General features: G+C 41.4%; 1 protein-coding gene across 10 annotated transcripts; it reads right to left on the minus strand.

The window, feature by feature from the left end:
• Positions 1-309: 309 nt before the first annotated feature.
• On the minus strand, positions 310-24,025 carry Tceanc (transcription elongation factor A N-terminal and central domain containing). 10 transcript variants are annotated; one of them, XM_045141010.1, is made up of 7 exons: positions 23,857-24,003; positions 19,147-19,266; positions 18,295-18,422; positions 17,264-17,350; positions 15,097-15,236; positions 14,659-14,793; positions 310-4,101 (listed from the first exon to the last, which is right to left on the minus strand). In XM_045141010.1, exons 6-7 carry the CDS (start codon positions 14,699-14,701, stop codon positions 3,038-3,040), a joined length of 1,107 nt encoding a protein of 368 aa, XP_044996945.1. In that variant the 5' UTR covers positions 14,702-14,793; positions 15,097-15,236; positions 17,264-17,350; positions 18,295-18,422; positions 19,147-19,266; positions 23,857-24,003; the 3' UTR covers positions 310-3,037. The 10 variants fall into 10 exon arrangements, with proteins under 10 accessions (XP_044996945.1, XP_044996946.1, XP_044996944.1 ...); XM_045141011.1 differs by lacking the exon at positions 17,264-17,350; XM_045141009.1 differs by lacking the exons at positions 15,097-15,236; positions 17,264-17,350 and having other exon boundaries at positions 18,295-18,412; positions 19,195-19,266; positions 23,935-24,025.
• Between the last annotated feature and the right edge of the window lie 2,837 nt (positions 24,026-26,862).

Raw genomic sequence — 26,862 nt, forward strand, 5'->3', positions numbered from 1 at the left:
CTTACATGGGTCCTGGTGAATCTAACCTCAGTCCTTTAGCTTTGTAGGCAAGTGTCTTAACTGCTAAGCTACTCTCAAGCCCTAAGGACAATTTTAAATTAGAATCTACCCCAACAGCAAATTTAAGGAAATTCTTCCTCCTTGTTGGGGGGATAGGACATAATATGTGAAAGAAAATATAGCTAGATAATATAAAGCTATCTCAGTGACCAAAAGAAAACAAAAGCCCACATTACTATTTCCCTGTCTCTTGTTGCGAAAGTAACTGACAAAGCTGATGATATTAAAAAAAAAGAAGTCAGCACACCATTTTATATCTTACAGAATAAGAGATTTTTCCATCTCAAGTGCTTTTATTTTCTGAGAATTTAACTTTACAAAATCCCAATAGAAATAAGAGCCATCCATTTCTCCAACACAAAACCAAAATACCAACAGTGACTTGAAGTAATCAACTTTGTTTTCATGTGCTGTGTATGCTCTTTCATAACCTCAGACTAGTGTTAAAGATTATTCTAAGTCATATGAAACCGTACTTTGGGAAGCTTAAGTTTTGGATGACTTTATGAGTTACTGTTTCAAGGACTAACATGTTACATCATAACATGCAGCCTGCACAGCCACAAGGAGAAATGATACCAAAATGGAATTCAGTCTTGATAGCTTCAAGCTGATTTCCAAATGATCATCTAAAAACACAAACATCTTATATTCCCTTTGGGGAATTGTCAAAAGGAGATAAAGTATACATACTGACAGACTTCAATGAAGAAAAACAGGAGAGTTAGGAGAAAAGAACTGGCGAAAATGTGTAAATTCATAGATAATTCAGAAGTAACCTTTCTTTTTTTTATTTTCAAGGAAGGGCCTTACTCTAGCCCAAGCTGACCTGCCTGGCCTCAAATTCACAGCAATCTCCCACCTCAGCCTCTCAAGTGCTGGGATTACAGGAGTGAGCCACTACGTCCATCTGAGAAGTACTCTTAATTCTCAGAAGATGGAAGTCAATCATGAGTTTGAGGACAGCCTGGGGTACAGAGTAAATCCCGGTATTATCCAAAACCCAAACCCAGCTAAAAATCAGGGAAAAAACTCATATTATGGGTTTTTAAGGAAAAAAAAGTAGGTCACAATCACATAAAAGGCCTTTTGTGTTTAAACAAATACACAAATTGATAAATACTTAAAAGTTCTCAAAAAAACCCAATTTTCTCTTCATCTAATAGATAAATAAATAAATGTTGACAGATTCAAAGACTGAAAACTGCCATCATTTTCATTTAGGCAGAATTAGAACTCCAAACCTAATGTATATGCCCTTAAAATATGAAGCTTCCTAATACTAGAAACATGTCATAAAGACTTCATAAAGAACTTGTGCAAAGAAAAAATACATAGGTCATTTAGATCAGGAAGTGGACACTAACCCAAACTGTAATTTATAGCAGAAATTTTTGTGGACTAAAGGAGACTTGTCAAGTGAGAAAATAAAGGGCAAAAGAATGAAGCCATTGTCACCCAAGATTAGAGCCCAAAGACACTAGGGTGCACTTAAGAGTACTTAGAAATACATTTTTGCAAAGACAATATCAAGCCATTCTCAGACTGTGTATCTATGTTTTGTTTTAGCAGGGTCTCCCTATATATACCTACACTGGAATCACACTTGGATCATCCTGCTACAGCATTCTTAGTGCTAAGATAACAGGGATGCATCACTATGCCTTTTTTGAGACAGGGTGTCACTCTGCAGTCCAGGTTAGCTTAGTACTCACACATATAGTCCAGACTGACCTTGAACTCATGGCAATCCTTGTTTCAGCCTCCCTAGTGCTGAGATTACAGGGGCTAGTATGAGGTTGGCTAATTATGGTTGTGTAGTCTGAGCGAGTCACTGCAGCTCTGCGGGCTCATTTTCTCATCTGTAATGTCTCTAGAAAAACACTCATTTCTTAGAGCTATGAAAAATGATTATACGAGAGCCTATTTATGGGTAGTTTTCAACTCCTGTGGCAACTTGAAATATGCAGAGGAGTGGCCAGAGTGAAGTTGTTGCCTGGGTTCCATTTCATAGGTTCAGAATCAATTGTTCGAGGCTTGGCTCTTGGCACCAGTCTGTTTCCAAGCTCCCCAGAAGATTCTAATATATGAGCAACCATCCCTGAGAACCATAGGACAATTGCTATGGCAGTGTTTCTCAAAACAGCCTGGAGGTTCACCTGGGGAGCCTGCCAAAATATACATTTGGATGAGTGAGCCTTAGGCCTGAGTCTACACTTCTTTTTAATTTTTTTTTTTTATTTTTGTGTATGGGAGTTCACTGTGGGTGTGTGTGTGTGAGTGTGGGTGTGTGCATGCCACAATGTGCATGGAAGTCATAGGACAACTTTTAGGCTGTCCTTGCTAGTCCATTTCATTTGAGATAGGGCTTCTCTCCATTTCATTCTGTTAATTTTTGGTTTGCTCTGCTAGCCAAGAGCTTCTAGGAAATTCTCTCATCTTTGTCTTCCATCTCCCAGTCACAGTACTGGGATCAAAGAAGCCTGTCATGGCTTTTGGCTTTTTATGCAGACACTGGGAAGTTCTGAACTTGAGAACTCGGGTTTGAGTGGCAAGTGCTTTATCCATTGAGCCTTATCCCCAGCCTAAGAGTTCAAAGTTTTAATAGGCTTCCAAGGTCTATAAAGAGCTGCTCTTAGTCCTATTGAGGACAGCATAATTCTTAATGGTCACAAAACACAATGCAATAATCTTTCACCCTTTACCTACAAATAACTTTAAGTGATATTAGCATGTGCTTTGGCAAACAACTCTCATTCCTTAATCTCAGAGCTGCATGGTGGAATATACTTATAATTTCAGTGCAGGAAGATCACAAGTTTGAAGTCAGCCTTGGCCATACTGTGAGATCTTATCTTTAAAACCAAACAGCAACAACAAAAAACACTACATGTAAGATTTTAAAAAGTAAGCACAAAAATGTTATACATATAAAGCATATGCTTTGAGTTGCATTAAGGGAAAATTCACTTGCAAATTATAAGCATACCCAGTTGCTATGGTACCACTGCTCTCCACACTCATTACAAATGACATAGGTCATTTGTTCATCTGGATTTGAATTCCGCACCCAACTTGGGAGGAAAAGCGTTCCTCTGGCAATTACAGTGACTTTGCAGTTGTATTTCTCACAGCGCTTGCATTTTATTTTATTTGTCTGTGTGCCATCAATCACATGGGGAAGGTAATGTTCCCGGATACTGGATTCTGTGTAGGAAGCTCTCAACTTCTTCAGTGTCTGGCTTGCCATGTCCAGGACAGTCATTTCTGCAAATTCTTTAGCAGACATAGTCCCAGCAAGTAAGTTTTGTTGCAAATGAGAATTCTGGGGGTTCTTCAAATTGGCAACTTTGCTTCTGATGCAAGTTTTATACTTTTTGATGTTGTTTGAATAAAGAGAAAAAACGTGTTCTTCAATTTCTTTTGCAAAATTTTGCCACAAATCAGCTTTGGTCAGGTCTGTGGCAGAACTAGTTAAAGCTCTATAAAGCAGGTCTACACATTTAGTTCTCACAGACATGGTAGGATCCTGCAATTCACTTGATTTCTTGCTGGTGGATTCAGGGTTGCCAGCTCCCAAATGCTCTTTGTTAAGTTCCACTTGAGTAGTGTTATTTTCAGAGCCAACTGCTCCAGTAGGGTTTGCAGCATCTTGGGATGACAGCAGAGAAAAAGAACAACAGAGGCCTACGATTTCATCCTGGCTCGCGGCCTGAGAAAGTCCGACATTTTCTTCTTTATTAGCACTCACCGGGATTAATTTAGGGCTACCCCTTGGTTTGAAGTGTGTATTCATATAAAAAGCTCTCCACTTTGCCAGCAAACACTTGGCTTTCTTTTTCAAAGAGACTGAGGGGCAGTTCTTGAGGACTCTGTACACAGCTCTGACCACATCCGTCTCCTGGAGATGCTCCTTAGTCATATAAATCATTTCTAGCTCACTAAGATGTTTGCCAAGATCCTCAAAATACCTTTTAGACATGAGCTGCTCAATCTGGAAAGCTCTGGCAGCGATCTGGTTTTTGTCAGACATCTTCACAGCTACAAAGAAAAAAAGAAAAAGGTAGAATTTTCATAAGTCTTGCTTTTGTTAATCACAGCTTCTTCATAGTGAACTAGCACTTTCTGGCAGTTACCTATGCAATGTTTTCAGAAGGAGTAATGTATAAGCAGGTGTGGCATGTTAGATAACATGGTTTGCTTTACTTTCAAGAGTTTGATTTTCAATAGCTGAAGGAAGAGAATGGCACCGAACAGTTTCAGCATAACGTTAAGAGGCTTGCTAGAGGATCAGCTGTAACTCTCTCCACCTCCACTTGTACAAATCAATATTCTTCTGGATCAAGAGTGGTCAGTTTATTTGTGTGCAATTTGATGATCATGTTAGGGCTAAAATCATGTTCACATCAGTACCAATAGGATAATGATGTGCAATACTGGGCTATTTTCTCCCTTATATTCAGCTATATAACTGAAATACTTAATGTTAATAATCTAATAATTTTATTTGTAAGCAGGAGACAGGGGGGGAGGGGGAATGGCACATCAGGACCCCTTGCTGCTGCAAATGAACTCCAAATACATGCATTGCTTTGTGCATCTGGCTTTATGTGGGTATTAGGGAATTGAACCCAGGCTATTAGACTTTGTCAGCAAGTGCTTTTAATTTCTGAGCAATCTCTCCACGCCAAAGTGGCACTTTTCTGAATATAAAAAATAAGAGTTACAACATGCTGGGCGTGGTGGCACACGCCTTTAATCCCAGCACTCGGGAGGCAGAGGTAGGAGGATCGCCATGAGTTCAAGGCCACCCTGAGACTACAAAGTTAATTCCAGGTCAGCCTGGACCAGAGTGAGACCCTACCTCAAAAAAACAAAATGATAATAATAATAATAATAAAAGTTACAACAAAAGGGGGATGCTAATATCTGAAGTTAAATTAAATTTAAATTAAAGCAATTGTGAGATTTTAGAGGTTGCAAATCATCTGGAGCTGGGTCTGGCAGAACTCTAAAGTCAATAGAATGCACTGTGCTGCCCTCATAGCTGACAGAAAAACAGGATTATCATCCAGATGATTTATTACTTTGGCATAACTAGTCCCTGTACAGTTTGGCTTCATTAACTTAAAAAAAAAAAAAGACTTTTTTTTTGACCTGGGATTCAGTATGTAGTCTCAGGGTGGCCTTGAACTCACAGCAACCCTCCTACCTCTGCCTTCCGAGTGCTGGGATTAAAGGTGTGTATCAGCACGCCCAGCTAAAAAAAATGATTTTACAAAAAAAAAAATATTTGAGAGAGAGAGAGAGAGAGAGAGAGAGGGAGGGAATGTATGTGTGTGTATGGGCTTCCTGCCACTGCAAACGAACTCCAGATACATGTGCCACTTAGTGCATCTGGTTTTACATGGGTACTTGGAAATTAAACTCAGATCCTCAGGTTTTGTAGGGAAGCACCTTAACCACTGAGCCATCTCTCCAGCCCTTAAAAGGATGGCTCAGTGGTTAAGTCGCTTGCTGCAAAGCCTAAGGACCCATGTTTGACTCTCCAGGTCCCACCTGAGCCAGATCCAAGGTGACACAAGTGTGCAAGGTTGCACATGTGTACTAGGTGGTGTACACGTCTGGAGTACAATCATAATGGCTAGAGGCCCTGGCCTGCCAGTTTTCTCTCCTACTCTTGCTTTCTCACATAAAAAAAAAAAAAGGCTAGCCTGTTGGGCTTGCTTTAAAAAAATAAAATAAAAAACTTTTAAGTATAAAGAGGAACCTTGCCTACATGAAATCTTGGGTTTATATTTGTCTATCAGGTCTGTGAACATGAGCATTCTTTTAAAAAACTGGTTACTAGCATATGTAGAATTGGGATTCGTTATGGTGTTTTCAAAGTTTTTGCTTCCTTTTCCCCCTTTCCCTACCCCTTTGTGTTCTCCCCCCAAATTGTTCACCTTTTTGCTTTCATACTACATTTTCCCCTTTTGTCTTTTTCCTCCTTCTCATCACTTCTGTTCTTCTCCTGTGGTCTCCTATCTCTACTTACAGCCCATACTCAAGTCTCATACCCCCAAATTTCCATAAATACAAACATTAAAAGTTCTGATCATTCTGAGTGTGGTGGTACACGCTATAAACTTGAGGACCGCCTGGAACTATAGAGTGACTTCCAGGTCATCCTGGGCTAAAGTGAGACCCTACCTCAAAAAAACAAACAGCCGGGTATGGTGGCACATGCCGTTAATTGCAGCACTCAGGAGGCAGAGGTAGAAGGATCACTGTGAGTTCTAGGCAAGTTCTAGGCCAACCTGGGAATACTTAGTGAATTCCTGGTCAGCCTGGACTAGAGCAGGACACTACCTCAAAAAAACAAAAACCAAAACAAGAACAAAAAGCTATGATCCACATATGAAAGAGAATATGTAACTTTTGTCTTTCTGGGCGTGGGTTGCTTCACTTAGTACTATTTTTTTTTCCAAATTCATCCATTTTCCCACATATTTCATAACTTCATTTTTCTTTTATATTTGAATATTTTATTTACTTATTTATTATTTGAGAGAGAGGGAGGGAGAGAGAAAAAGAGAGGAAGAGGCAGACAGAGAATGGACGTGCCAGGGCCTCCAGCCACTGCAAATGAGCACCAGACACATGCTTCACCTTGTGCATCTGGCTTACATGGGTACTGGGGAATCAAACCTGGATCCTTAGCCTTCACTGGCAAGCACATCAACTGCTAAGCTATCTCTCCAGCCCAACTTCTTTACAGCTGAATAAAACTCTATTGTATATATGTACCCACATTTTCATTATCTAGTCATCAGTTGATGGATACCTAGGTTAATTCCATTTCCTAGCTATTGTGACTACAGTAGTAATGAACATGGATATGCAAGTATCTCTGTGGCAGTATATAGAGTTGTTTGGGTATAGGCTCAGGAGTGGTATAGCTGGGTCATATGGAGTTCAATTTTTAACTCTTTGAAGACCATAAGCATTCTGATGGCAGGGATATGGTATTTTCAAAATCCCCATGGGTTTTATTTTATATTTCTTATACTTCATCCCAAACGTGGGTGTGGTAGTGCACACCTTTAATCCTAGTACTCAGGAGGCAAAAGTAGGAGTATTGCAGTGAATTCAAGGCCACCCTGAGACTACATAGTGGATTCCAGGTCAGCCTGGGCTAGAGTGAGACCCTACCTCTATCCCTCCCCCCCAAAAAAAATCATCCTTATACACATTCAGGCTAATTAACACTGAAGTTATAGGGAGAATTAATACACTCTTCTCAGAAACCATTTACAGGGCCCTAAAGTGAAATGTTCTTTAAGTCAGTAATTCTACCTCTATAAGTTTAAGAAGATGAGTGATGGATAGAAGTGAAGGGGAGGGAAAGAAAGAGGTCAAAATTAAAGATGTTATGAATAAGCCATAAGCCATACAGAAGCCTACTTCTTTGCTAGCTAAATTGTGTGTGTGTGTGTGTGTGTGTGTGTGTGTGTGTGTGTGTGTGTGTGTGTTAGAGGAGAGAGAGAATTTGGGAATTTTGGCAGAAGTATCCTGTGAGAGTAGATAATGCTGTGCCCAGAAGCCATAGATTGTTACCAGAAAATTTCAGTGCCAGGGGTGTGATACCTTCCAATGAGCTGTTGGTCAGGGAGGCCCCTGAAGCCTCCAAAACATTATAGGCTATTGCCAAAGCTCTTGGTTGCCCACCAGAACTAGATGTTAAGTCCCTTTTGCTGAAGACTCCATATGCTTGATTGGGCAGCAGAGCACTGAGAAATCAAGCTAGAGCTGAGCTAGACACCTCCGCTCTGTTGATTGGCTGTCATGATGTTGGAAAGAGCTATGCAACTGTTGTGAAAGAAAAATCATCAATGGATGTAACCAGCAGTGGACCCTGCACGCTTTATGTCTGGTCAGCCAGGCCAAATGTACCAACTAGTGCAATGGTAGCACGTCTGTTTAGGGGAAACTCAATTGCTCTCTGATTGAACTGGAAGCCCTGCTCCATGGGATGGCATTTATGCCTAGTACTGAAAACCTAATCAAAAGCCTATGGCTGGGGATGTCAGAAGCCCTAGTAGGGAAAGTACTACTGTTAACTAAATGGATATATTATACCCATCAAACTGCCCTCTAAGTATTTATACATATGACCATATATTAATGCTACTCTCACTTTTGGTTAGAGAAGCTTCTCTTTTCTATGGTGGTGATGACTGGGATGACTCAAAACTGTTTAAAGTGCTAAGAAAAAGTGACAGTGGAGTGTTCAGCACCGAGACATCTCTATCACACCCTCCAAGGCTCAGGGACCATTGTGGAAGAGGTGGCAGAAAGAATGTAAGAGCCAAAGGAAGGGGAGTAGTGCTTACAATGCTGACACAAGGTGGCCTTGAGATTCAAAGCCTCACAGTGGCAATTTGATGAGTTTTGAAAGGCGATAATATAAAAGCAACAGGAAGGAGATGAGTGCTTTGAAATTCTGCCTTCCAGACACAAAGTGCTCATGGAATTCATGACCTCACAGTAGATGACACTACCTAAACAAGATCTGTATAATAGGACGGAAAATGATAATATCAAAATAGGAGAGAGACTAGTTGGAAAGGAGGAGGAATTCCGTGGAGTGGGACAGGCAAAGAGGGAATGGACGGTGGTAGAAATGGTTTATGATCATGGTATAATGTATATATGTAAGGAGGTTGTCAATAAAAAGCTTAAAAAAAAAACTAGCCAGACATGGTGGTGCATGCCTTTAATCCCAGCACTCAGGAGGCAGAGGTAGGAGGATCTCTGTGAGTTCAAAGCCAGCCTGGACTACAGAGTGAGTTCCAGGCCAGCCTGGGCTAGAGTGAAACCCTATCTCAGGCAAACAAACAAACAAAAAAAAAGCAAAATGTAGTTTAAAAAGTCTGCAGGGGCTGGGAAGATGGCTTAGTGGATAAGTGCTTGCCTGTGAAGCCTAAGGACCCGGTTCAAGGTTCAATTCCCCAGGACCATGTAAGCCAGATGCACAAGGTGGCACATGCATCGGTAGTTCGTTTGCAGTGATTGGAAGTCTTGGCTTGCCCACACATGCTCTCTCTCTCAATCTCTCTCTCTATCGCTCTCAAATAAATAAATAAAAATAAACAAAAAATTAAAAAAAAACTGCAGATATGCTTCTTGATCCAAGAATGCTACCCAACTCCCACAAAACAATGATGGCTGAAAAAAAAAACACAAAATTAAAGAAAAATGTTATCTATGCAATAGTGAGAAATTGTCAAAAGTAAAGCTGTTCTACAGTTTTCTTGTGAAGAAAAGGGGCTTTGCTTTTATGACCTTTGATGACCATGACTCTGTTGATAAGATTGTTCTAAAAAAATACCATACTGTGAATGGCCACAGCTGTGAAGTAAGGCAAGCCCTGTCAAAGTCAGAGATGGCGAGTGCTTCATCCAGCCAAAGAGGTCAAAGTGGCTCGGGAAACTTTGGTGGTAGCTGTGGATGTGGTTTTGGTGGAAATGACAATTTTGGTCATGGATGGCTTTGGTGGCAGCTGCAGAGGCAGAGGATATGGTGGCAGTGGGGATGGCTATAATGGATTTGGTAATGATGGAAGCGATTTTTCAGGTGGTGGAAGCTACGATGATTTTGGCCTCTGGCCCTTATGGCAATAAAGACCAATACTTTGTGAAACCATGAAACCAAAGTGGCTGTGGTGGTTCCAACAACAACAGTAGCTATGGCAATGGCAGAAGATTTTAATTACTGCTAGGAAATAAAGCTTAGCAGGAGAGGAGAGCCAGAAAAGTGACAGGGAAGCTACAGATTACAACAGATTTGTGAACTCAGCCAAGCACAGTGGTGGCAGGGCCTAGCTGCTACAAAGAAGTCATGTTTTAGACAATAATCATGTGTATGGGCAAAAAAAAAAAAAAAAGGCTCAAGGACTGTATTCGTGACTAATTGCATAAGAGGTTACTTTAGCCGGGCGTGGTGGTACACACCTTTAATCACAGCACTCGGGAGGCAGAGGTAAGAGGATTGCCATGAGTTTGAGGCCACCCTGAGACTCCATAGTGAATTCCAGGTCAGCCTGGGCTAGAGTGAGACCTTACCTCAAAAAAACAAAAAAAAAAAAAAAGAGGTTACTTTACTTTCTGTTCTGTGAAAAGTGTAAAGCATTCCAGCAAAGCATTTTAATGTAGACCCTTTTTTTCATCTATGCTGTTGATTGCTAAATGTAATAGTCTGATTATGATGCTGGATAAATGTGTCTTTTTAAAAATGTGCTGTGTAAAGTTAGTGTACTCTGGGCCATCTTGGTAAAAATTCCCAACAGTGTGAAGTTAGACTTTTTTCAGGGTGGTACCAAGTTCACTTGAAATTTATATACAGTTGCTTGGGTGGAGAAACCATTGTCTTCAGAAACCTTCATGTAATTGAACTGATAGTTGTTATGACCTTACTAATGTCACCACTGAAAAGGTTCACCAAGCAGTCAGTCATTACATTATAAGTGATTGTAATATCTAAATTAAATAATGGTGCCAGAAAAAATGATAGATAGGAATGAAGCTTGTGTATCATCCATTATCATGTGTAATCAATAAATGATTTAATTCTCAAAAAAACTATTAGTATTTATTCAGAAGCAATATAAGAGGGCCTCAAGAACTGGCCGGCACTGTGACAGAGAAGGCGGTTATCAAAGAGCACTGCGCGGTGCCACTATGTTCCTCAGGGCTTCCCTCACTTCTTCATTCAGTCACATCATCAAACTTTTTTCATTTTATTTTATTTTATTTTTTAGTTTTCCAAGGTAGGGTCTCACTCAAGCCCAGGCTGACCTGGAATTCACTATGTATTCTCAGGGTGGCCTCAAACTCACAGTGATTCTCCTACCTCTGCCTCCCAAGTGCTGGGATTAAAGGCATGTGCCACCATACCTGGCCCATCAAACTTTATCAAGCATTTTTTTTTCTTGGTTTTTCGAGGTAGGGTCTCACTCTAGCTCAGGCTGACCTGGAATTCACTATGGAGTCTCAGGGTGGCCTCAAACTCACAACAATCCTCCTACCTCTACCTCCCAAGTGCTGGGATTAAAGGCATGCGCCTCCACGCCTGGCTTAAGCATACTTTTAAAAAACAATTTGTTGTTTTTAATTTTTATTTATTTGACAGTGACAGACAGAGAGAGAAAGAGGCAGATATATAGAGAGAATGGGCGTGTCAGGGTCTCCCTACACTGCAAATGAACTCCAGACAGGTGTGCCCCCTTGTACATCTGGCTAACATGGGTCCTGGGGAATCGAGCCTTGATCTGGGGTCCTCAGGTTTCATAGGCAAGCACCTAACTGCTAAGCCATCTCTTCAGCCCAAGCATACTTTGTAAAAAAAAAAAAAAAGTTTTATTTATTTATTTGAGACAGAGACAGAGACAGAGAATAGGCGCTCCAGGGCCTCCATCCACTCCAAAAAAAACAGCAGATGCATGCACCCCCTTGTGCATCTGGCTTATGTGGGTCCTGAAGAATCAAACCAGGATCCTTTAGCATGTTCTACTGACTATGTGTTCACTATAGAAACACAAGTATCTGCATTTCCACTATTGACTCACTAAACACAGTAATGACCAACTCCAGATGCTTTCATAGCTCTAGCTCAAGATCTGGGCCCCACACTTGGCTTCCACCTCCCTAAGTCACCTCTGAGGCACACAGCATGTGAGTACCTGCATCCATCTTGAAATTCTATCTATATCTACATGCCTTTTGTGTGTGTGTGTGTGTGTGTGTGTGTGTTTTAGTAGTATGTATGGTGTGAAATGTGTATGTATAATATATGTATGTGTGTGCACTAACATGTTGTCCCAGACAATGGAGGACTGCAAAAAATGACATCAAAAATAGAACAGGTACTAGTTGGAAAGAAGGGGTTCAATGGAAGGGGATAGGGAGGCTAAAAGAAAGTAATGGGAGAGGATTATGATCACAATACATTATGTACATGTATGAAAACTGTCAGTAAAACAAGTTAAAATGGGCCATGGCTAAGATGAAAAAAAAATCTCTTAAAGCCAGGCATGGTGGTACATGCCTTTAATCCCAGCACTTGGAGGAGGATTGCCATGAGTTTGAGGCCACCCTGAGATTACATAGTGAATTCAAGGTCAGCCTGAGCTAGAGTGAAATCCTACCTCAGGGAAAAAAAAGTTCTTAAATGTCTATGCTTATCCCCTTTAATCCATGCTGTGCTCACTCTTGGCTGGAGAATCTATTTTTGTATGTGCTTGTTAACAGATAGCAGCAAATACCAGGGTGAAGCAAGATCCATCAATATGACAAGAAAAAACAGCCTACTGCCTAGCATGAGATGAGTCATCTCTATCACATCTGCCAGGGCCCAGAAGACATTACAGAGTATATGGGAATTTAAACACAAGTGCTGCTCACACTGCTAGCATGGCAACCTCCTCCAGGTAGATGGTGGTAGACATTGAGGAGACTCAAAATTCATCAAAGCAGCAATTCAGGGGACTGAATATAGAGTTTAACACTAAAGGACCCATATCCACCAAAACTCAGGAAACAATGCAGAAGAGGGGGTGGAAATTTTGTAAGATCTATAGGGTGGGAAGGAGTATCCTGAGGCACTGCCCTCACCCCATGCCCAAAGAGACTGACTGGTGTATGCATGACTCCACAGTGATTACCAATAATCCCACTGAGGAGGGCCCTAAATGGAATGGGGAAGATGAAAGTAGAATATAAGGGTATAACTTAATGGAAATATGACCAATATACGATATGCTCATAAAATAAAGTTCATAATGAATAAAAAAACAAAAAAAGTGGGCCATGGGGACCTGAGGAGATTGTTCAGTGGTTAAAATACTTGCTTACCCTTATATTTGGCCATCCAGGCCAAATGAGCCAATGGGTGCAATAGTGGCATGTCTGTCATGGTGGAAACCAACTACCCTCTAATTGGACTGGAGGCCTGCTCCATGGGAGGGAATACATCCCTGATACTGTAAACTTAAAATGGGGGTAGTCATGAGCCCTAGGGGTGTAACATCTGCTGTTGTCTGGCTAAATGTATATACTATACTTATCAAACTGCCCAGTAAGCACTTCTCTTAATTTTCATACCCTACTCTCAGTTTTGGTAGAGAATCTTCTCTTTTCAGATGGCAGTGACCTTGGGATGACTCAGAAGACATCATGGTGCTGGAAAGAAGTGACCCAAGTACTCAGGACTATAATATCTCTATCACAACTTCCAAGACTCAGGGTCTAATGTGGAAGAGGTGGTGGAAAGAATGTAAGAGCCAAAGGAAGGGTAGGACTCCTTACAACGTGCTCCCTCCAGACACAAAATGGCCTGGGTATCCATGACCTCACAGTGCCTGATACTACCTACATAAGACCATCATAAGAGGAGGAAAAGATCATGACATCAAAATAAAAGAGACTGATTGAGATGGGGAGGGGATATGATGGAGAATGGAGTTTCAAAGGGGAAAGTGGGGGAAGGGAGGGCATTACCATGGGATATTTTTTATAATCATGGAAGTTGTTAATAAATATTTGGAAAAAAAATATCACTTGCTTGCAAAACCTGAAGGCCTGGGTATGAGTCTCCAGCACCCATGTAAAGCCAGACACAAAAAGTGATGCAAGTGTCTGACATTTGTCTGAAGTGGCAAGAGACCCTGGTGCACACTTGGAGGGAGGGAGGGAGACTGAGGGAGGGAGGGAGGGAGGGAGGGAGAGAAGGAAGGGGAGGGAGGGGGAGGGGGGAGAAAGAGGGAGAGGGAGAAAGATTTTTTAAAATGGGCCATGGAACTGAACAGAGAGTTCTCAAAAGAAAAAAAAATATGGGGCCAATAAATATATATATTTTAATGTTCAACATCCTCAGCCACCAGGAAATGCAAATTAAAATCATATTGAGATTCTATCTCACTCACTGGAATGGAATAAAAGGTATTCTGAGGTTGAAAACAAGTCTCTCCCAAGGAGATTTTTCACATAATGTAGTTTAACATAAGGACTTGTAAGGTTGTTTGTCCAGCTAATTGAAATGCACATAATAATAACTATGACCTTAGGTAAGAATCTGCTTTTCCTCCATTGCCATTTGCATGTACATGAGTGTGTGTACCTGTCTTATTTCTGCCCAACAGTCATTAGAAAAACAACCTAATTTTGTGCTGGTTTCTTTTTTCTTGAGACCCCTAAACTTCCAAGGTGAATAATTACAAAATCAAATATTGCTTATTTCTCCACACCTGATTTTTCCTAGACCCATAAATACCTCACAGTGGGAACTAAGAAATAGGGAATGCTGTGTTTTCTTAGTTGGATTTTTTTTTTAAACTTTTGTGAGAATAGCAAAAGAAGTAGAAGGAAACCTAAGTACCAGCATTTCTGTTAAAAATTAATGTAAAATCCATTCTTTATAAAGTGTTATCTTCTTAAACATGCTGTCTGGAAGAAATTTTTTAAAAAAAAACCTATCTGAAAGTTCAAAATGGTCTAGCTAGTTAATGAATAAGTATTCTAGAAATCCCAAGAGAAGGGTTGTGCTCCTGAAACCAACCTGTGCTAGAGCCCACAGATCGGCTCGGTCGTGTGCTCTGCATGGGTGATCTGCAGATCCCAACCAAGATACTCAAGGCTGCCAAATCACAACTCAAGAAGTTAAGCTGCTGCTGCTGTTGTTTCTTGTAAGTTTCTGAGGGTAAAATAGAGAAACATATTAGCCTTACTGAGAATACTTTAAGTAACATGTTTAGCCCCAGTTAATACAAGTTTCTTCTGAGTTTCTCAGTCCCTTTTATTTTAGAGAGAGAGAGAGAGAGAAATTGGCACACCAGGGCCTCGACCACTACAATCAAACTCCAGATGCTGGCTAATATGGGATCTGGAGAGAGTCAAACATGTGTCCTCAGGCTTTGCAGGCAAGAGCCTTAACCACTAAGCAGTCTTTCCAGCCCCCAAGTCCCTTTTGACACTGCTACTGACTCATCTTCCTTACCTGAAGATGGATTCAGGTTCCCTGGCCTGGAAAGGTGCCACAGCCAATCTTAAAGCACTTTGAAGAGCACTGTGTGACAGTGTGAGTGTCATGCCCAAGGGCCTCACCTTGATTTCCTCTGTGGTGACTTCTGTTAGGAACTGTAATAAATTATGAACTGCAAGGTTTAGATAATTGCATTGATCAGCTGCCCCAGAATAAAAAGCATACCTCGCTTGATCTTCTAAAAAATTTTGTCACATCTTTGTAGCAATATTATTATATTTAGCTGGGCGTGGTGGCACATGCCTTTAATCCCAGCACTTGGGAGGCAGAGGTAGGAGGATCGCCGTGAGTTCAAGGCCACCCTGAGACTCCATAGTGAATTCCAGGTCAGCCTGGGCTAGAGTGAGACTCTACCTCGAAAAACAACAACAAAAAAAAAATTATTTTATGCCTGCGTTTGATTTTAAAAATTAGATAAACTAAAAAAGTCAAGTGACACAGATGCTGGCAAGGGTGTTGGGAGAAAGGATCCCTTATTCACTACTGGAGAGAGTGTAAAGTGGTACAGCCATTAGGGAAATCAGTGTAGAGATTCTTCAAAACAGTTAAAAATTAGATCCACCATATGATCCAGTTATACCATATATCTATATATATTGGGTATATATCCTAGGGACTGTACATTTTACTATAGAAATATCTCCTTATCTATGTTTATTGCTCTATTTACAATAGCTACAAAATGGAATCAAGCTGAATGTCCATCAATTAAATGGATAATGAAGTTTGAGAACATATACATACATACATGCACATTCATACATAATAGAATTTTAGTCAGCTATAAAAAACTGAAGTTACGAAATTTGCAAGAAATGGATGGACCTAGAAAATATTATACTAAGGTGATCCAAGTACAGAAAGACAAATGCCACAGGTTCTCTCTCAATGCAGAGCCTAGCATTGAATTTTTAGATTTGTATGTAAGTTGGAGTAACAGTCAGTAGTAGAGGCAAGGAAGCAAGAAAGGAGCTATGAAGGAGGGGAGAAGGGAGAGCTTAAGGGGCAGGAATGGCAGATATGTAAATAGAGAGACAAAATACTGGGAATGAAAAGACCTAAGAGGGGTCAGGGGAGGGGGATAGAAGAGAGATGAAGAGGACGTTTCCCCAAAAATATAATACGAAAAAGCCATATGGAAACCTATGTCTTTTTCAGATAACTAAAAACATAAATTAAACCATAGGAAAATCCCAGTGCCAGTGGTGGGAACGGTCCCAGTGAGTTGTTGGTCTGGGAGGCCCATGAAACCCCATAACAATATAGGCTAATGTTTACTAGAATGTAAAACCTTACTGCTAAAGACAGCACATGCTTCAGAACACTGCAAAATAAAACTGGAACTTAGCTGGAAGCCTCCTCCCTGCTGTCTAGCTGCCATAGTGCAAGAAAGTGAGATGTAGACTGCTGGGGGAGAAAAATCATCAACAGTCTTAACCAATAGTGGACTCTGAGATACAACCAGCCAGCCAGGCAAGATGAGCCCAGCAAGGTGAGTGGCCTGACTATTAGGAGTAACTAATTGCTCTCTGGTTGAATTTGAGAGGCCTGCTGTAACATTAAAGAACTTTGAGGACATTATGTTAAGTCACAACCAGACACAAAAGACCATATACTACATGATTAATTTATATAAAATGTTCAGAACAGGCAAATCTACCAAGATAGAATGTAGACTCGTGGTTAGATTGGTCTGGGTGAAGAAGTGAAGGATAAGAGTGCCTGCTAATGGATGCAGGGTTTTATGGGAAGTGGCAGCAAAAATCTTCCAGTTGATTGTGGAGATGAATTAACTAACTATGAATTCACTAAAAGCCACAGCATTGCTACATTAAATAGGTGAATTGTATAGTGTGTGACTCACATATGAATAAAGCTGTTAAGTTTGAACAGTGGATTTTCTGAACAAAAGAAGTTAACAAAACTTCTTTTTTAATTATTATTATATTTAGTGAGGGAAGTACAGAGCCAAGGAAAGGCACCCACATGACTACAGACCCCATGTGAAGGGCCTGGGAAACCCATGCAAGAAAAAGGGGGGTAAAGAGCCCATGTGGAGAGTAAGGGCTAGGGGCTCTCCCCTCAGTTTGGCCCAGCTGGGTCAAACCAAGGAAGAACTCACCAGCAGCTGGAAATTCAGGAGAGGTCATGGAGCACAGAGGCGAACGGTGAACCTTTTAAGTGATTCATTTATTCTTTCCTGTATCTTCTGTAATGAGCACGTAGTTTTTCATAAATATGAAAGTTATCTGTCTAAAATAATCTCATGACAAATTAAATACATTTGAGATATGTGCCTATTAAATCGGTATGAGGAAAAGATTAACCTACTGCTGTCTTCCCTCTGAAAGGAGTATATGCCTCTTAGAGGTTGCTGCAGCTTTGCATGCAGAGGAATATTCACGATTTCCTTGGACATTGATCACTTTTAAGGGAATCCATCTCCCCTCAAATACTGTCCCAAAATATGAAGAAAGGACCCTTGGCCACAACTATGAGGTTCTCACAACTGTTTTCCTGTTGGATAACTCAATGATGTGAAGAATCAGAGTCTGCAATTTTACCCCATGGGGAAGCAGCAATGTACAAAAACTTGGGCAGCTCTTTCTTTTGTTTTTGTTATTTTAAGAATCAGTTTAATATCCAGTGGGTCCCCAGTTCAGGATCATAATGCAAATTTCCTAATAACTGAGAACTCACACTTATATAATTCTTTCCCCTTTTAAATTTTAATCTTTTTTTGGTTTCTTTGAGATAGGGTCTCACTAGTTCAGGCTGACTTGGAATTCACTATGTATTCTCAGGGTGGCCTAAAACTCGCAGCGATGCTCCTACCTCAGCCTCCCTAATGCTGGAATTAAAAGTGTGTGCCACAATGCCAAGCTCTCTTTTCCCTTTTAAAAATTCATGCTTAGGGGCTGGAGAGATGGCTTAGTGGTTAAGTGTTTGCCTGTGAAGCTCGAGGCTCGATTCCCCAGGACCCACACCTCTTTCTCTCTGCCTCTTTCTCTCTCTGTCATTCTCAAATAAATAAATAAAAATAAGCAAAAAAAATTTTAAATTCACGTTTAAAGTCCCCTAACAGAAAGAGGTCTTCCAAAGAATCAAAGAGTCAATAAGCAAACAACAAGGTAGCATAGTTAAAAGGAATACCTTTGACTGCTGAAGGCTTCTCTGAAGTGCCTGCTTTGGATTTTAGGAAGGTCATGCAGTCATGTCACAGTAACAAGGTCGGACACTACTCAGTATACTTGGCGCCCAGACTTAATGGCTGGAGTTTCCTCACAAAGAAGCAACAGTTATTCTGGTTGGTTACAATCTCTTCTTTACTGCTTTCACCTGATGCACAGTACTTTTTTACAGGCTTCAACAAGGTATTTCCTTATTGTCCTGCTTAAAGTCCTTTAGAGGTTCCCTTCCACCCTCATGATGGAGCCCAGGCTCCTTGGCCAAGACATGAAAACCATTTCCCCAACCCCCACCCTCTGCCTTGACTACTCTGACCAGAAAAACATGGCCCAATTCACAGCTCTGTGCTTTTGCTCTACCAGTTCCCTGAACCTGGCCACTCACTTTCATCACAGGTGGGGGCCCACCCCTCCCCTACCCCCCAGCTGCATATTAGAATCACCTGGGGGAAATCAACCACAAACTAAAACAAATGCCAGGACCTCAACTCACACTGAATGGAGTCTCTGAGGGTAGGGCCTGGATGTTTTTTTTTTTTTTTTTTTCTTTTTTAGTTTTACAGGCAGTTCGGGTTTAAATCACACACATAGGCATGCCACATATAAGCTACCATTAGCTCCAAAGACAGCTGCAGTCCTGCTTCTAGGGCCAAATGCACAGAAATTCTGTGATTTCAGACTTTGCTAGTTTAAACTTATTAAATCAGAAAATACTAAAAACACTTCTTGTACACATCAAGTGAGAACTTCTACATTACAGCTAGCAATTGTAATGTTATTTCATGGTGTATACAATTGCTGAAATTTACTCCCTTACCTCTCAACAGTGAAAGACAATGTCCATTTACTGGGCAAGTCTACATACCATCCACCCTTATGCCATCTCAAGCTGCACAGAAACACTGAGGTACGGAGTCCATCTTGCAAATGAAAACACCTGTGAAAAGAATCAAACACATACTGGTTTTTTGTTTCTATTTATTACAAGTTCTCATGTAGCTCAAGCTGGCTGAGGATGATCCTCCTGAGGGCTGGGGTTAGAGGTGTACCCCACCATGCCTGAGTGCTTGGGAATCAAAAGTACTCTGCCCACTGAGCTACATCTCAAGCTCCTTGGAGTGTTGTTTTTTTTCCATGACGTTTACATTTAGAAAACATTTTTTATTTGCCTCTCTCACAAGACAGTAAGAACCACATCTATTTTGCTTATTTGAATATACCAGTCAAACAAATATCTTACTTAAGAAATATATTCTTTTAGCTGGGTGCAGTGGTGCACACCTTTGATCTCGAGAGGCTGAGGTAGGAGGATCATTGTGAGTTCAAAGCCAAAATGAACTACAGAGTGAGTTGCAGGTCAGCCTGGGCTACACTAAAACCCTGCCTCAAAAAAAAATGAAAAAAGAGAAATATTTACTTTTGTTAAGTAATACTCTCTCTTTTCTGTTTGTGAGCTGCATTTCTTGTTACTATAGACCACCTTGCTTGTACACATTGCACGTAGGTCCAGTGCCCCTCAACTTCTTTCCTGGATGACCAAATCAATCTCAATTATAGTTAAAAAAATCATGTAAAAATCCTAAATCATGGGCTGGAGAGATGGCTTAGCGGTTAAGCGCTTGCCTGTGAAGCCTAAGGACCCCGGTTCGAGGCTCGGTTCCCCAGGTCCCACGTTAGCCAGATGCTCAAGGGGGCGCACGCGTCTGGAGTTCGTTTGCAGAGGCTGGAAGCCCTGGCGCGCCCATTCTCTCTCTCTCCCTCTATCTGTCTTTCTCTCTGTGTCTCTCGCTCTCAAATAAATAAATAAAAAAATTAAAAAAAAATCCTAAATCATGAAACTAGAAAGTGGCTCATGAGAGAGGATAAAGAAATCTTAAGGGGGGAGCAGGGGGATAATGTAATACAGATAACATGAAAGCAAAAGGATGGACTATCTAGGGGAAAAGAAGGGGACCAGCCAGAGGGGACACAGGAGAGGGCAGTGTTAGAAGGGAGATGAATTACAACAAAATATAATGACACATATGTATGAAAATGCCATAATGAAACCCATTACTTTGTATGCTAATTAAAAAAAATAATGCACACCTTTAATCCCAGGACTTTGGAGGCAGAGGTAGGAGGATTGCCATGAGTTCGAAGCCACCCTGAGACTACATAGTGAATTCCAGGTCAGCCTGAACTAGAGTGAAACCCTATCTCAGAAAATTTAAAAAAAAATTAGGAAAGGTCAGAGAGATGGCTTAGCACTTGCCTGTGAAGCCTAAGGACCAGGTTTGATTCCTCAGAACTCACATAAGCCAGAGGCACATGGTGGCACATGTGTCTGGAGTTCGTCTGCAGTGGCTGCAGGCCCTATTGGCACATCCATTCTCTCTCTTGCGCTAATAAATATATAAAAACAAAATATAAAATAAAATATTTTTAAAAGGGGTTGAGGAATATAATTCAGTGGATGAGCACTGGGTTCAGTCCTCAGCACCAAATAAAATAAAAGAAAACCCCACAAAATTAAAAAAAAATACAGGCTAGAGTGTTGGCTCAGTGGTTAAATGTACTTCCTACATAAGAAAGAGATAGAAATTTCCAGAACCCATGTAAACATCTGTGTGTGGCCACATACATCTGTAACCCCAGTCCTGTGGGGAGCAGAGACCAGACAAACGCAAGCTCCAGAAACAAGCTGGTGAGTGATGGAGAGGGACAACCGGTGTTCTTCGCTGGCTGCAGTAGGAAAGCACATGGGGTGCCACACCAGCATAGACACATATATACACATACCACACACAATTCTACATCACACATACTATACATGCAAAAAAATAAGGCCCATCTAGCTTGGGGTGGTGGCTTTTATCTGTGATCCCAAGCACTTGATATGCTGAGGCAGGAGGATGTCCATGAGTTAAGAGGCCAACCTGGGCTAAAAGTGAGATCCAGGTCAGCCTGGCCTACAGTAAAATAATGCATCAAAATTTAAAAAGTCCAGCAGGGCATGGTGGCGCACGCCTTTAATCCCAGCACTTGGGAGGCAGAGGTAGTAGGATCACCGTGAGTTCAAGGCCACCCTGAGACTCCATAGTGAATTCCAGGTCAGCCTGGGCTAGAGTGAGACCCTAACTTGAAAAACAAACAAACAAAATAAAAACAAAAAAAAAATTAAAGTCCAGATTAATGGGAACCATGGTGTCCACTGTTGGCTAATTAAGTAGGTCTGTCTGAGAAAGCAAGCAGTGAGTTCAAGGCCAGCCTGATATTACATAGTGAATTCCAGGTCAGCCTGGACTAGAGTGAAACCCTACCTTAAAAATAAATGGGGGAGGGCTGGAGAGACGGCTTAGCGGTTAAGCGCTTGCCTATGAAGCCTAAGGCCCCAGTTTGAGGCTCGATTCCCCAGGACCCACATTAGCCAGATTCACAAGGGGGGGCACACACATCTGTAGTTCGTTTGCAGTGGCTGGAAGCCCTGGCGTGCCCATTCTCTCTCTCTCTCTCTCTCTCAATCTCTCTCTCTCTCTCTGTCACTCTTAAATAAATAAAAATGAACAAAAAAATATTTAAAAAATAAAGGGGGAACTCTGCAATCCTAAGGAGTTATATGAAAATTAAATGACATAGTCTTTATAAAGTGATTGACAACTGCATGGGTTTACAATTGAAAGGTTAAGGGGATTAAACCCAGGACCTTTGTACATGCTGGGGAAGTGCACTACTAAGTTACATGCCTAGACTAGGTTTAAAATTTTTCCTAGGTGTAGTGGCTCACTTGTAATTCCAGTACTGAGGAAGTTAAGGTAAGAGGACCATGGGCCAGCATAGTCTACATAGTGAGACGCTGGTTCAAAACTTACTAAAAGATTTTTTTTAAAAAAGATTTACATGGCAAATATTGTGCCAAGGCAAGGGGCTCAACAAACACTGCCTGTAAAAGGACAGACAGTAAATATTTTAGACTCTGTGATGCACAGACTACTACTCAACTCTGACACTCTTGTAGCTGGAATGGCAGACAGAAAATATTTGAAGGGACATAACTTGATTTAGATAAAACTTCTTTACAAAAACAGACAGTATTGACAACAGGCCATAGTTCATTGAGCGAGCAGTGCTGTCTCACAAAAGGACAATTCAAGCCCACAAATATAAGTTAAAATAAAAGGCCACATGGGAGCTGGGCGTGGTGATGCATGCCTTTAATTCCAGCACTCGGAAGGCAGAGATAGGAGGATGGCCATGAGTTAGAGGCCACCTTGAGACTACACAGTGAAGTCCAGATCAGTCTGAGCTAGAGTAAGACCCTACCTCGAAAAAACAAAAACAAAAACAAAGCCACATGGAAATAGATGGAATCAATTATAATACTTTTCTTTATTTCAGTGATCAAAAAATACTCTTTTTGTTTTAATTTGGTCCTTGAGAATCAAATCCAGTTTCCCTCCTCCCATATTGTTCTTTCAACATGTAACTGATAGAAACAAACAAGTATTTTTTTTTTTACCAATTTTGAAAAATATGCTGTGCTTTACACTTAAAGCACATCCCAATCCAGACCCATTAAAATTCTAAGTGGTGGGCTGGAGCGATAGCTTAGGGGTTAAGGCGCTGTGAAGCTTAAGGGCCCAGTTTTGATTCCCCAGTACCCACTTAAGGCAGATGAACAAGGTGGCACAAGCATCGTTTGCAGGGGCTGCAGGCCCTGGCAGTCATTCTCTCTTGAGCTGCTTTTTCCCCCACCCTCTCTCTCAAATAAATATTTCAAAGAAATTCTAACTGGCTAATGTAAATGTTGGCACTTGTAGTTAAGTTCTAGAACATATGCTTATATGGACAATGCTTTCCACACCTACATCTCTAGTGCATGCATAAACACACACATGCAATAATACATACATAAAGCTTTTAGAGTGACATCGAGTACGTGTAAATTTTTTTGCCTAAATGTATATAAAAGCTTGGACGACAAGGATTGGTGGTGCACACCTTTAATCCTAGCACTCAGGAGGCTGGCAGAGGTAGGCGAATCGCTGTGAGTTCGAGGCCACCCTGAGACTACATAGGAAAATCCAGATCAGCCTGGGCTAGAGCGAAACCCTGCCTCAAAAAAAAAAAAAAAAAACCAACAACTTGTAAGTATGAATTAATATTACATATGGGTAAGGGGCACACATCTGTACTAAAATACCCATAAGCTTCTAAGCAAAACCACAGCAGAGCTCAGTGAAACTTTCCAGACAGCTTAGGCAACCAACCAGCAGTAATCAATCTGTGTAGCCTTTTACAGCTCTCTTAACACCTAAAGAGAACATGGAACTTTGTAGCCCTAAAGACGGAACCACTTCGTCTAGGAAAACGTCAAAAGTTGGCAGGGCGATGCAGCTGGGGACCCGCCACGTACTAGGCTAGCGCTCTTTTTGCGGAGGAAGCAGTCAAGTAAAGGGAGGGCGGCAGGAGCGGGTTGGTCTCCCACCGGTTGGGGTTCCGGTGGGTGGGATCGAATACTAAGGAAAGCGTGAAGCCTGCGGCCTACCCGAGAGCAATGATAGCCCGAGGGTTCGGCCCACCCCGGCGACCACAGCTGGAGGGGAGGGAGCTGGAGAGCGAGCACCTTAGAGCCTCTCAGGCCCAGGGGCCACCGGGGAGCCTCAGCGAGCTTCCACAGGAAACGAAAGTCCGCCCTTCCGGCAGGCTGAACTAACGGACAACGTCTGAGGGAGGGAGGGAGGGGCGGGGAGGCACACGGAACTGCGCAGGCGCGGACCCGGCGTCCTCCGCACCCCTAGAGAGAATTCCCAGGGCTGAATGACGTAGGCGCGTGCGTGTGAGGGGAATAGCGCCTGCGCAGAGCGATCCGAAGCGGTGGGGTGGTCTCTGTTGTTCACTGAAGGAGGAGCTGTGACGCATGCGTGTGAATCCGGACTGAAAGTAACCCGGCTGCTGTTTTTAAGCAGCCAAATTTGTTAACTGCTTCCCAACTTACTGTTTTTTTATGTTCTAGCAAGGCAACTGGCCGTTGTGGAGCGTGCTGCTGGGCAAACGTTGAAGAGAATGGAGGCAGGAAGATCGCAAGTTCGAGTCTAGCCTTTGACACATCTTTAAAAACGACAGGGCTTGGTGGCTCCCGTCTGTAATCCCCGCACTTGAAAGACACAGGCCACAAATTCGAGGCCAGCCTGGTCTTTATAGCTGGTTCTAAACCAGGCAGGGCTACATATTGAGATCCTTCCTCCAAAAAAGCAAAAGTGCTCCGCTCAAGGTCAATGTTGTAAACTATAGACATTTTTGTGAATAATTCACCTCATAATTACTAGTCCAAAAAGCATTCATTGCACAGTAGTATGCATCAGATGAATAAAAGTAGTAAACAATGTGTAACCTTAGCTTCTTACCTGGGCTTATTGTTTGCTTGCAAGGAATCACGAAAACCACAGTGATGGCTGAATTAGACAATGTAGCACTCTCCTGACTTTCTACTCCAAAATAATTTGGGGATTTCCGGTCATTTCTGTGGCTTGGATGTTTATGTTTTTGTCAATATTAGGGAATGATTACAAAGGAGTCTTGGGTTTTTTTTGTTGTTTTTGTTGATGTTTTCTTGAGACAAAATCTCTTTAGCCCAGGCTGGCATGGAACTCAACTAATACCCAGCCTGGGAGCAATCCTGCCCTCCAAATGCTAGGATTACAGGTGTATGCCATCATGCTCAGCCAGGATTCTTATTTCTGTCATGATCCATCACTGTCAGAAAGTAGCTTCATTTGATGTTCATGTTCTAGGTCAGAATTACCATAGGTTGCATTTCCTCCTCTCTTTTTAACTATTACAGGGATTAAAAAAGTTGCTCTTGTAGATTTAAATGCAGTCTTACATATGGATTACATATTGTTTTTATTTTTACCTTTTTCAAAGGAAATAAAGGTTTATTTTAGAGCCAAATGTGAGACCATGGCCTGGGAACAAAAATTTAGGTTATCCAAAATGTTTTTTTTTTAATTTGGGACCTTTTTTATTTTTATACACATGACAAGATTTTGCAACCAAGAATGTCCTGTTTTATTTAAAAAAATATTTATTCATTTGAGAGAAAGAAAGAGGCAGATGGAGAGAGAGAGAGAGAATGGGCACACCAGGGCCTCTAGCCACTGCAAATGAGTGCCAGACGCATGTACCACCTTGTACATCTGGCTTATGTGGGCACTGGAGAATCACACCAGGGTCCTTAGGGTTTTCAGGCAAGGGCCTTAACCACTGAGCAATCTTTCCAGCCCTCTGTTTCATTTTAAAATTATGTTTGTCCTGAGGTAATTCCTTTTAAAAATTATTTATTAGAGGGAGAGAAAATGTGGAACTACCAGAGCCTCTTGCCACTGCAAACTATCTCCAGATGCATATACCATGCACATCTGGCTTCACATGGGTACTGGGGAAGTGAATCCTAGCAGGTTTTGTAAACAGTGCCTTTAACCACTGAGCCACCTCGCCAGTCCCCATGTGCTCAGCCCAAACTTAATTTGCTTTCTTTTTGAAACTAGGTCTCATATAGCTCAGACTAGCCTTTACATTTTGCAGCTGAGGCCGGCCTTGAATTCCTGATGCTCCTGCCTCTGCGTGATCAGTATTGGGGTTACAGGTGTGTATTATCACACCTGGCAAGGATTATATGTGGTTCAAGAAAATTTGAAAGTAATTAAAGAGAAGAAAATCTATACAGTGACATTTATTGAAGCATGGTAAGACTTTCTTCAGTTCTTCATGATATTCATTGATACATAGAGGAACCACAGCAACTAGGTCTTCCAGTTATGGAGGAGGGGCCACATAACTCAACTCTAAATGTAGCTCCATTCAGTTCTTGCCTAGCATGTGCAAGGCCTTAGAATGGAGAGAGCCACAAGAATCTCTGCCCTTAAACAGTGACCTATGAGGATTCTTTCTTTGTGACCAGATCTGTAGCATTCAATTCTTAAAATATCTAACGACTGTACTGGGCTGGAAGTGTAGCTGAATAGAATGCTTGTCACACATGTGAGAGGCCTCTGGGTTCAATCCCCACCACCACACAAAACCGAAAAAACCAAGCCAATCCAAACAACTATGAAAAAATTAACTTAGGCTCAGAAAGCCAAGCGCCACATATTCTCCCTCATACGTGTATCCTAGCTACAGATGATTGGGCTTCTGCGTGAGAAGGAAAATACTTAGTAGCAGAGGCCAGTAAGTTTAAAAGGAGACATAAAGGGAAGAGAAAGGAATGGAGGAGGGTACTTAATAGGTTGGTATTGTATATATGTAAGTACAATGATTGAGATGGGGAGGTAATATGATGGAGAATGGAATTTCAAAGGGGAAAGTGTGGGCGGGGAGGGAATTGCCATGGGATTTTTTTTATAATCATGAAAAATGCTAATAAAAATTTAAAAATAACTAACTTGAACAGTTAGTCTAAAACAAAAAAAGTGACTTCAAATGCTTCCAGTAGGGTCATAAGGGATGTTATAACCAATTTTTCATCACCCCACTGTACTGAAGTGGAAAA

This window comes from Jaculus jaculus, chromosome X (assembly GCF_020740685.1).
Source record: "Jaculus jaculus isolate mJacJac1 chromosome X, mJacJac1.mat.Y.cur, whole genome shotgun sequence".
Lineage (NCBI taxonomy): Eukaryota > Metazoa > Chordata > Mammalia > Rodentia > Dipodidae > Jaculus > Jaculus jaculus.